The sequence below is a fragment of the Gambusia affinis genome, linkage group LG24 (assembly GCF_019740435.1).
Source record: "Gambusia affinis linkage group LG24, SWU_Gaff_1.0, whole genome shotgun sequence".
In the NCBI taxonomy this organism is placed as follows: Eukaryota; Metazoa; Chordata; class Actinopteri; order Cyprinodontiformes; family Poeciliidae; genus Gambusia; species Gambusia affinis.
Window position 1 is genome coordinate 11,037,078 of NC_057891.1, and position 11,833 is coordinate 11,048,910.

The following is an 11,833-nucleotide window of genomic DNA, read 5'->3' on the forward strand; positions in this document are numbered from 1 at the left end:
AAAGTCTAATCATGCCGGTGGATTCAGGGAAGCGTCCTCGTCAAACTTTCATTAATCTGCCTCCTTGTGAGGGCTAGCACCAACCCGAGTGGTCAAACGGATACATCAAGACGTTGTGTTTTGGGAAAATTTGGATGTTTACTGTAAGGCTTTTTATAAGGCGTTTCATGGAAATGAGTGCGGAAAAATAGAATAGGTTTTTGAGCTTCTAAAAATCTTCACTGAGCCTTTTAATAGATCAACATTCAGCTTAAGTTCTGAATATTAATTCATCAAAGCAGATATAACTGAATATGTAAGAAATGAATCTTTGACGGGTTTGGCATTCTGACTTGGCAAGTGGTTTTGAACTGGATACAATAAATCTTTCAAATGTTCTCAGGTTGACTAGGAAGTTAGCTGCTCAATAAGCTGGAATTACTTTGTACCGGGGTTTTCAACAAAACTTGAAAATTGGTTAGCAGCCTGGCCATTGCCTTCCTGTGCAATATTTTCAAAAAAACAGTTCTGGCTTCCAGGTATTTTGACAGCTTTATCACAACATAAGCATTAGCGTGCTAATTTTAACATACCGTTGTTAGCTTCTAATTATAGCATTTTGTTGGCGCTCTGTTAGTGTTTTCTAATGCATAAAAGGATGAATATCCATGAAAAGCTAACTAGCTTAAACACCAAAGCTTACAAAAACAATTCAAACGGAAGTTCACTTTATAGAACTGTAGCTTTCCTGTGAAAGAACTGATTTGACTTTGTGGTTTTAAATGCAAGCACATTGAACATGTGTCTAATCAAGTCAAATAATACGACCCAGAACACTTCCCACTGCATTTGTGCTTTAGGCCACCAGGTTTTTGGTCAAAGGAACACTGAGAGTGCAGAAAAAGAAAAAAATCTCTGTTTTTTAAGGATTTTAGTTAAATTAAGACTAAAACCCCATAGGCTATATGGCGCTGGGTCTGTGTCTGCACTTGTTCTCACGCTTCCCTCCGACCGTTCCCTCCTCTGGGATAGTTTGGAATAAAACTACAGGCGAGATGTTTGTGTTTGAAGCGGGAACAAGCAGCTGGAAAGCCTGGTGGTCCCGTGCTCGGAGTCAGATCAACCGGAGCGCCATGTGAGAGCACCTGGCTCCCTCATACACTGCCTGCTTGACAGACAGCACAGACACCCGGAGGTCCAATGAGAGAGCGCCGTGTATGAGCCACTGCCGCTCTACAGGGCCATGAATTATGCAGGAAGCTTTTTCTCTCCTCCCTCTGTCTGTCTCCCCCTCTGCCCCCTGCTCTGCGGTAAAAATAGATCAACAGACCTTAGCGTTCAGCTCTTCTTTTTTTTTTTTTTGCCTCTCACTTTCACTTGGATCCCACCAGGTGCAGCGACTGCTGGCACGCGCCCCACATTTCTTCGCCTCGGTGTTTGTGCTTCCGAGGCTTAAGCGCGTGGGTGTTTACACACTCTTTTCGGCGTGTGTGCATGTGTGTGTGTGTATACATGTCAGCCTGGGTTGTTTCATCAGTTTGCACTGCACTCAACTTCCAATAAAAGTGGGATATTAGTCTCACAGTCGTTTTCCTGGTTATTATCGAAGGAAGGATTTTGGAGGAGGTATTATTTGGCAGCGGCTGGTGGCGTGACATTTGCAGATATTGCATTATAGCTTGTACTTTGAGCCCAAAAGCATGTGAACTCGCCATTATCTTGGAACTGAGTGCTTGAATACAATCAGAAGGCACACCAATGGAGCAGAAAATCTACCAAAAACAGAAAGGGCATGTAATTTCTTTTGAATTTTCTTCAAATTTAGCTGCGGTTTCCTTTATTTCTTCTTCTCGCTCTTTCTTCCCTCTGTATGTATGAATGTCTGTAACCTTTATGTAACCATGTATGGCTCACTGAGGTTAAAAATCTCTGTTTCAAGGGAGGCCTGGCCAAATCAAAACAACACTTATCAAAACCCAATTGAAATGCAAGACAGATAATAAAGGAAGAAAAATAACAAAGAGCAAAAACAGCCATAAAAGTAAGAAGCAACTTGAAATTATTAAAAAAGTATTTACAGAAAAATACCGTATTTACAAACCGTAAAGAGTGGCTTCAAATACATTAAAAGAGAAAACTATGTGCATTGATGTCTGGATTAATTTGCTGATTATGTAAGTTTTGAAATAAATATTGGTGAGAACATTTAAACACCTAAGTTATGATGTCAGAGGTAATGAGTTCATTTGGACGCATTTTGTATACAGAATGGGGGAATATTTGATTTGGAAGAAAATGGAAAGCTGAAAACTGTTGTGTTGAGCAATGTGTGATCAGGTGGCAGCCGAATGCTACATGCTAGCCATGCAAAAGCCGTACCCGTCTCCGTCAGAGGGTGGCGCCAAAGACACAACAGATGAAAAGGTTAAATCAAAAAACAAAAACTGTGAAATGGAAATTTTTCTAATGAAGAATTACTTTATTATTTCTTTTCAGTCCATTTCTTACGTTTCTCTTAATACATTGTTCAACCAGGACATTATCGCCGCCTATCATTATCCTGACAACTACATATCTCAGCCTGGTTGTTCAGCTGGCAAAAAAAAAAAATAGTATGAGTGGGAAACGTGCTTGTTCACAAAGACTCGGAGACGTATGTCAACCCTTTAAAGGTCATCAGACATAGTGGGGTCTCTTATAGGCCCGTTCCTGCATTACTAGCTATTGATAGAGGTCACATTGTGGGTTTGCATGAAGGCGGACATTCATAATGAGCAACATCTGATGGTTCCTTGATGTAACAGGTAGTTCCAAAATTGAGTCATTCGGTATATCAGGCAACAATACAACATGGCACCTACTAACAAACATTGGTGTAATCTTTCTTTGTGTGCGCCAAACCGTGTCTAACTATGAGTTCTTATGGATGATAGGCTGCTTTTAACATTTGGAGGTTTTCCTGACTTGTGCCTGTGGAAGATCCCCCGGGGAGGAACACTTTGGAATCCCTTTAGACTGAGCTGGAGCTGAAGAATCCCATAGCTAAAAATATTGGTACCTGTCCAAGTTGATATTAGGCTCCTGTACAAGAGGAGCAGGGGAATCTATTCCATATTGTCCGTTTTTATAACAGTAATTGCCTCATCTTTCAAATGATGCGTTCAATGTCCAGTCCTTGTGTCTGGACAGGAACGTCCATTCTCTGGTCACTTTCTTGTTTAGACTGTCCATGTAATACTTCACCTCTATCCATGAGTCCATACTAACTGCCTGGAGGTTTTCAGCCTATGAAGAGATGCCACGGAGGATCTGGGACTCCATGGAGATCTAAATGTCATTTCTGGCTTGGGAATACCTGGGAGTCCCTTAGAATTGGTTTCTGGATCTGTTACCTCTTTAATCCAACCTCAGAAGTAGAGAAGACAATACAAAGTTGGCAGTACTTCTCCATAGACTACAAATGAGGGGTCGATTGTTTATCTCGAATATAGGGTAAAGGGTCAATACTTTGTAAAGTTCCAAAACTAGAATCTTGTAAATGGACAGAATTCAGAGTTTCTCCTATAAAAAGTTGTAAAAATTTATGACAAGTATCAGAACCAAATGATCTGCTGCCAACTTTGCCCTTAAGACCAAAGTTTAAGCAAAAAGAATATATATTTGCACGTAATTGTATGCATCAGCTCATGGCATTCTTGCACGATAAGCGTAAAGGTCTTCTGTTGCCGAGTGCCAAGTCTCCCGGAGGACCATTGATCCACGTCTACGACCACAGAGGGCTCTGCGGCTCCTCCCTGATTGCCATTCTGCTGCTAATTAAACAGTCCGGCTTAACGAGTCCACGCTGATAACAAGGTCGGAAGAAAAGGTCATGGCACCACGTTCGCCTCAACCAGACGGTGTCAATAAGAGCGCCGTCCGAGAGGGCAGGCACTCAGAGAGAGAGGTAATCATCTGGAAGGTTTGGAACAGAGAGAGAATGGCAGATGAAGTGGAAAGAAGAAGACGCTTGTTTGAAGGAAGCAGAGCATCAATACCGTTAAATCCTAGCAAATTTTAGGTTTCATCTACCACACCAACCAATAAAGAGACCCTCGAACTCGCCGCTGACTCTGAATTCAATCAGCATCTTCAAGATATTTAAGGAGCAGACATGAAAAGAAGTGTATTGATTCGAGGAGGCCATATAACAAGAGGGACGCGGTCGCCTTGCTGGATTTTTTCCAACCGGGCTGCAGAGGAGCCCTGAGCACGACACGCCAACACATGACCTATATATATATCTCCTATCTGGCCCTCATCATTTATCTTACAGCGGCAGAATCAGGATAGATTGGTTCAATTAGACTGGCCTTTAATGTAATCTGTTTAATCCATTTCTATCATCAAAGCCAATACCTACCTCTCTCCTCGGAGAGTGGGATTAGCACCGGGAGTGCACATCCAAGCAAGAAAAAGAAGAGAAATAAATACAGCCTTTGCGTTGATCAGCTCCCCTTTAATAGTCGGAATATTTGTTCTTTCCGACTGGGCTGCGAGGAAAAGCAGAAAGTGTGGAGTGAAGTTTTTATGGGTGAGATTTAAGATCTTCATATCCTGCCAGAGATTGGAAACACGGTTTGTCGCGATGCCCAGCGCCACTGTAAAAATTAAAGACTTGGCTCCCTTTTTAGTGTCTTCACAAACCTTTAATAAGCTGATTCTATTACGAGACAAGAAGACCGTATCTTCTTGGAAGAAAGTACCTTAAACATTAATTCTGTTTCTAGTGAATAAATTGGCAAAATACTGACATTACACGGTTCGTTTCTAGAGTTCCCATTGCATTCTCAGGCTATTTGACTCGCTTTTGCAATGACTGGACATTTTGTATTGATTGAGGAGGTGATTTAAGTACATACTTTTGCAATATTTTTTAGTTCTGCCTGTTAAGAGGTGATCTGTTGAATTGCAAATGAATCTCAATCTTAGTCATTGTTCTTTTCTGGTATTCTTTTCTGGTTGGCTCAGAGTCCAACAGAATTTGAGAAAATGAATTTTCTTGAAATATGCCGGAATTTAGGCAACAGTTAGTTTCAGGAAAACACTTTTTAAAACCAGTTTTAGTAAGTTGGTTCCTTACTTTGGTCCCAAATCCACCTGTGGTGCCATCTTTCTTTGGGAATTTGCAACAAAATATTTCACAGAGCTAAATCTAAGTCATGACTCTGCTTATGTGATCAAATCAACAAAAATGAGGGAGAGGGTATGGATCAATTTCCAACTTTTGCAAATATTCCTGTCAGAAACAATAATAAAATCCAAAGCTGAAGGGCCATTCCATAATTTTTTTCTGTCTGGGTAACCCTTTGAGTACCTGTATACAATCCTTCACAAAATCGTAAGAAAAGCCTTGAATTTAAGTGGTAAACTCAACCAAATTCAGGAACCTTGAGTCAAAGTTTAAATCAAAAGCAAAAGGATCTAGAGAACATAAAACCAATAAATATTTCTGAATAACTCAAACATCCAAATCTAATATGATAAACGAGTTGGCTGAAACCTGAAGATATAATGTTCCAAATGTCATCATTTGGATATAAATCAATATTAAAAGCCCTGTAATTTTCCAAAAACAATTTTTTTATGTCCTTTAGACTTTATCAAGATATAGATTCTAAATACTCACCTTTTTTTCTTCACATAATTTTACTTTTAGCAGACTTTGCAAGAACTGGATGAACATTCTGTTTATTTGTTAAGAAAATGAAATGAGATCTAACTGGGATGGGCGTACGGTGCATTGATTATTTAAGAGGGCTAAAACCTTCTCTTTTGGCAAACTGGCATGACAATCAAATTAGGTATTGAAGAGCGTACTTTACATCTTACCAGTTTATGTTAATAAGTGCTTATTCACATCAATAACCTGCTGCCAGGAGCTCAAGAGCTATAACATCCTAGCTTGTCATCCGTTTTCATTTCAAGGTTTGTTTGTTTTTTTTGTTTGCTTTTTTTACGCTCCTTCACAGACAAAGATTGCGTTTGAGGACTCAGGGGTCCGCCATCCGAAAACCCATGACAATATTTCCCCCCCCACCAACATTACATGGCTTTCAGTGAGGCAGCAAGACTGTTTTGTAAATTCATGGATTTCATCCAGCAGCTGCAATCTGCTTCTACCTGCTGAGATTTCTGCAGGGAAGTGGGATTTTTTACACTGAATACCCATCCACCCCCCCTCATGTCTCTGTGCTGGCTCTCTCAGAGGAAGGAATGAAATCAGCGTGCAGGTAGACGCTGCACTCATGCATTTATTTTTGTTGGAGAAATGTGAGTTTTTTCTTCTTCTTCTTCTTCTTTTCATGCATAATGCTTATGCATGCAGCAGCACGCTCGTTTATCTCTCCCTCCACGATCCGCAACTTTCAACTGTTTTCCCTTCCACCTGTCTTTATGAAGCCTGCCTTTTAAATCCAGTGTTTGTAATAATTCTCTCTCTCATATAGTGTGGATTACCTGTGTGATTGCTTTCCAGGAGAATTCCCCCGCGGAGCATTAGCAACACGGCTCGTCACACTCCCAACCCCCCTCGCCACCCCAACCTTCTCGTTTTTATGTGCCTGCAGATATTAAAGCTATATATGGTGCTGCTACGCTGGAGTCCATTAACTTTTGTCTTATGGCTCCCGTGTGTTTGCAGAATTGTTTTGCAGAGAGGCTTTAATGAGACTCGGCTGGTGAGGCCTCGGTGATGCATTGGTCATGTCTGCTTAAACACGTGTTGACAGGCTTGTCCTCCACAAGCAGGATTCACCTCCACACACACACACACACGCACACACACACACAGCTGTGAACGGTGACTTGACTGCAGCTGACAGGTTTGATCAAAGCTGATTGAATAGGAGACATGAGGCATGGAGGTGGAGGGGGGGTTGAGGAGAGGACGTCCTACGCCTTCCCCTCGCTCCCACTTTCTCCGCTGCAAATCATATTTGACGGACAATATTGATCACATGGATCTGAGTGATCAATGCTTCAATTTGTTAAAAGGGCAAAATTCACGTTTTTAAACAACAAAAAGTGGAATACAAAACTATGTTTTGCCAAATGGAACAAAAACATTCCACTTTTAATCTTTCTTAAGTTACATGTCATCATCCAACCTATGTGACAAGAAGTAGACAAGTCTCTGTTCATTCAGGTTTGTGGAAAATATACAGAGATGTGCATTTGCTGCCATCTGGTGAATTTTCAATGCAAGTACATGCCATTGTAACTTCCGCATTATTTCCAGTATGTAGAAATGAAACACTGATAAACATTCTGATGTGTAATAATATCACCAGACAAATGATGTAAAGCACTTTGAACTGCCTTGTTGCTGAAATATGCTGTACAAATATTTTTGATTGGTTGGTTGGTCTAGGAATCTAACAGCACATGAAGCCTCACCAGGCTGATATGTTTTTGATAAATTTCATAGCTGGATGTAGCAGGACGAATGACTCCTGCTCAATGACTGGGAACACCTGCCTCATGAACCGCCAGCAGGGGGTGCTGTGAGTACAAAGGGAGGCTCTTTTACTTGTGACATGGTCACGTTTCAGTGTGAGGCATTTAGCAGTGAGCACAAATCAGCTAACTTCAGTAAGTGTTGCTTCTCCTGCGTTTAGAGCTGCATATGGCCGTTTTCATTCAGCTCGTTTGTGACGCAGAAACAGATGATGTAGAATCTCCTGCTTTGGCTGGGGTTTGGTAGTAACTTCATCTCCCCCACGTGACCATAGCAACGTAGAAGGGGTGTGTATTGTGTGCTCATTACATCCAAATTGTTCAAGTACAGAAATCTTGACTATTTTTTGAAATCACTGGTTTGCTGCTCCTCCTGTTGCTGCTGGGCCAGAAGGAACTCTCTGGTTTGGGTGGAGTTCTTCAGAAGGTCTGGAAGGTGAAAGCTGCTCCTTCCTCTGCACTCAACCATCACATTGATTTCCATTTCTTTTCGGATAGTGAAGCTGTTGCAGCTCAATGGAGACCCTGCTGTTAGAAAACACTTCAATTTCAAATGCTTTGACCTTCAAATTGCTAGCGTACTGTGGTTAATCAGTCATATATAATTATGAAATCCGTCCGTTAATCTGTAACTCGCTGGTTGACTACAGACACGCTTTTACTGCCGAGTCATAGTTCTCCGATGGACGTAGTGGAGACGTTCCGACTTTCTCCTGAAGCTCTGCTTTCTTTCTGGCTTGTTTTATGATTGCTCCTTTTCTCTTGAGTTCAGAAACTCGACATTCGATTGGTTCTTCAATCTGGAGAAGCGGGGTTTTCTCTTCTTTCTTTTCTGTCCGCTCTGGTTTTTATTGCTCCTTTAAAAAGATGGCTGTGCGGCTCTTTGAAGGGAAAGACCACGCAGTCTCTTACCTGCAGTACAGAGTGACGCCCCATGAAATGATCAGCAAAATTATGAGCTACATGGAGCAGAAGGTAGGCCTATGTTATATTTCCTTCATACTCCAATGCTCGTATTTTCTTTGATACTATTACAGAAATAATGAATTGCTTCTTGTCTTCTGTTACTTTTCTCTGTGCCTCATGCTGAGGAACATGTACCACTGGTGAAACATGAGCGCCCTCTAGTGATGCATGGGAGTAGTGTACTACCCAAATCACAGGGCGTTCTAGGGAAAACTGCATGCCTCTTTGCAAGGTTTTTTTTGTTTTTTGTTTTTTTGGTCAATGAAACGTTTACAATCATCAAATATGTTTTATTAAAAGTAAAAAAGTAACTAGAGTAAATACAAGAATCACTTTTTAAATGAGTCTACTCATTAAAGAAAATAACCTATCTCTAACTAACCACTTCTGGTCAGTGTTTTACTGTAGAGGAATTTTGGCCCACTTTTCTTTGCAGAATTGTTTTAATTTCATATTTAATGGCAGTCAAGAATGAGGGTCCTGTTTTTATAAATCCAACATCATCTCAAGTCCAGACTTTGACTAGGCCACCACAGAGTTCATAATATTGTTGTAGTATTGTTAGACAGATATTTTATCTGAGCTTTTGCAGTAAAACAGCATCAAGTTAGAGAACCCTCATCTTTATTCCGTTCAGACACAGCAGCAGTACAAACTGGCCGTGGATGTGGGCTGTGGTCCGGGGAAATGGACAGTCCTTCTGGCTCCTTACTTCACTAGGGTGGTTGGAACGGACATCAGCCAGGCTATGGTAGAAAGAGCGCTAGCCAAAAGCCACCCACCAAACATTTCATTCAGGTGAGCAAGAAAAAAAACATTCTAATTCATTTAGATGAATTCAAAATGTGTAAGATATAAGAACCAACTTGAGCACCCGGGAGGAATAGTCCAACTTTTGGAGCAGAAAAATATCCCCTTTTCTTTCTCGTATTTAAACAAACTGAAATGTTGGAGCACAAACAAGATAACTTGGTCATAAATAATCCTCCAAATGAATCAATGACCACTTAAAAATAGAGCTGCGTACTGTTAAGAACTAAAACAAGCTGGTTTTCTGTAGCTGGATGTTATATTTAGCTACAGTTTAGCATTGGCATGGTCAGCACAGATCAGTATCAATTCTGTTTTGACTGATTTAGAACTGAACTCCAGCATTTAACGTTATCATGTGACAAATTGAACATTCAGCTTCTTTCTACAACGTTAGCACACAGTTGGATTCCTCAGCTTCTGCTAAATAACTAGAACAACGCTCTTTAGCATTCTTTACAGATTTCTGGAAACTTTTTTCCTCGTCTCTCGTATTATCTGACCACAGACATTGCCCTGCAGAGGAGATGCCCTTCGCCTCAGGGGAGGTGGACCTTGTGACAGCCATGACGGCGGCCCACTGGTTCGACCGGCCGCGGTTCCTCCAGGAGGTTGACAGGGTGCTCAGACCTGGAGGCTGCCTTGCTCTCCTGAGCTACACCATGGACATGATCCTGGAATACGGAGAAGTCTCAAAGGTCCTGAACAACATCTGCCAAGAGGTACAGTCCAGATCTTAGGCGTTAGCCATTGTTGCATTTATGAAAGAGGACTAAAACCCCTTCTCCATTGTCAAGTCTCACTCTAGCTGGGTAACACCTGGTTTGATTCTTGACAAGTTGAGAGGATCTCCCTTGGCATTGGGTTCCTCATTATTTTGGGAATGTTGGAACAGGCCGTAACCCCACAGCAGCTGAGGTTGACACTCGGCAATGGAGAACCTCGAGGTTGTTGTTTGGTAGACGCAATTTAAACGCCGATATTTTACTTGGTTTTAAATTCAAACAGCCTAAAGTGTGAAGTAGTTAAGATTAAAGCCCACAGTGATGTTACATCTGATCCTCCATCAAGACGCCATCATGGCTGACTCAAGTAATTCTAGATACTCCATTTTGTCTGACAGAAATTAATTACTGGCCCAAATGTAGGCAAAACTAGTTAAAGACATGCCGGTGGAGAAGGGGCTTTAGTGTTCAAACACGTATAAATGAAAAGTTCCAGCTTGTCCTAAGAGATGTCTCGACCTCCGTCACCAGTTCTATGCTGCACTGCTTCCCTACCGTAGTTCTTATTTAGGACCAAGCTCCAGGAAGATTTACTCTGACATGTTTAACTCCTGCTCTTACCCTGACAAAGAATGGTGAGTCCTTCCCGACATGCTTTTGTTGTTGGCCTGCTGTATTTATAGACTAACACTCCTGAATGTCTCCGTAGGACTGAGTGCCATCCAGTGAGAAGGACCCTTCCAGTGAGTGGATTCATAGGCATGGTGGAGACGTTCTCCAGCTACCAGCAGCTGAAACAGAAGGACCCTTCTGAAGCTGATCATCTCTCCCACAGAATCCTGACCAAGTGAGATATCAACGCTAACGCCTTCCCACCTCCCTTCTCATACTCTCTGCCTTGGCTTCATCCGTCATTATCAAAAACTGCTGAGATGTGTGTGTGAATACTGTCACAGTCCTGGCCTTTAATCAGAAAATCCAAGCATTGCTTGACTAAGCTCAACTGTCGAAGGTTTCTGCCGCTTCGATAACACAACCGTCATTAATTCCCCCTGCCAGTGACACGGGGGGGAGGACAGCTAAGCAATCACAGTGTATGTAGAAGTGCTGAGGCATGACTTTTACATGCATGGGGGAAATGAAAAAAAACTTTGACATTGTGTTTAATTACTGACACCACATTAATATTTAAGTAAAGCTCTGGTTTCTGTCTCTTCAAAAAAAGAAAAAAAGAAAAAAAGAATCAGCTTTATTTTTGAATTTATTTTAAATTCACCCATTGAATAGTCAGGTTTTTTTCTTTTCTTTTTCTTTTTTTATCATGTTACTGACTGCCATGAACGTGCCCTGTCCTGACACTGAAGTGATGGTGATCGTGAACTATTTCGGCATGCTGGCGTGCAAACCTTCATCTGAATGAAACTTTCTGCGCTTTGGAACTCCACGCAGTGCGCAAACCCAAACCTGGAAACCCCAGACGGAGGATCTGAGGACGCCGATTCATGGCTTTTGCTCCACACTTTTAATGGGTAATGAATATTTAGCAGTGCTGGTGCTCTGTGGGAACATGTTAAAAGTCAAGAAAAATACAAATCTAACAGTTGGATCAAGTACTTTCATTTTCAGTTCATGAAATCGGAAGAAGTGTAGCAAGATATGAATTCGGGAAATGAATATAATTTTCCTAAAATTTTATAGCACTACTGACAAAAATAATACTTAAGGATAGCTGGAAAAAAAAAAGTTTTCAGTTACAGCCGTAATAACCAAACTCGCATTCAGACATAAAAAGAAAGAAAAGCAGCTAAATCTTTAACAAAACCAGCATGCAGCAACTTAATCTCATATTTCACTGG

At 41.3% G+C, this 11,833-nt stretch overlaps 1 protein-coding gene across 1 annotated transcript; it reads left to right on the forward strand.

Annotated features, from left to right (window-relative positions):
• Positions 1-7,919: 7,919 nt before the first annotated feature.
• Positions 7,920-11,397, forward strand: LOC122826850 (putative methyltransferase DDB_G0268948). The gene is made up of 6 exons (XM_044109172.1): positions 7,920-8,451; positions 9,080-9,240; positions 9,761-9,974; positions 10,509-10,612; positions 10,687-10,824; positions 11,301-11,397. The coding sequence occupies exons 1-6, from the start codon at positions 8,221-8,223 to the stop codon at positions 11,395-11,397; spliced, it is 945 nt and encodes a 314-aa protein (XP_043965107.1). The 5' UTR covers positions 7,920-8,220.
• Positions 11,398-11,833: the final 436 nt, after the last annotated feature.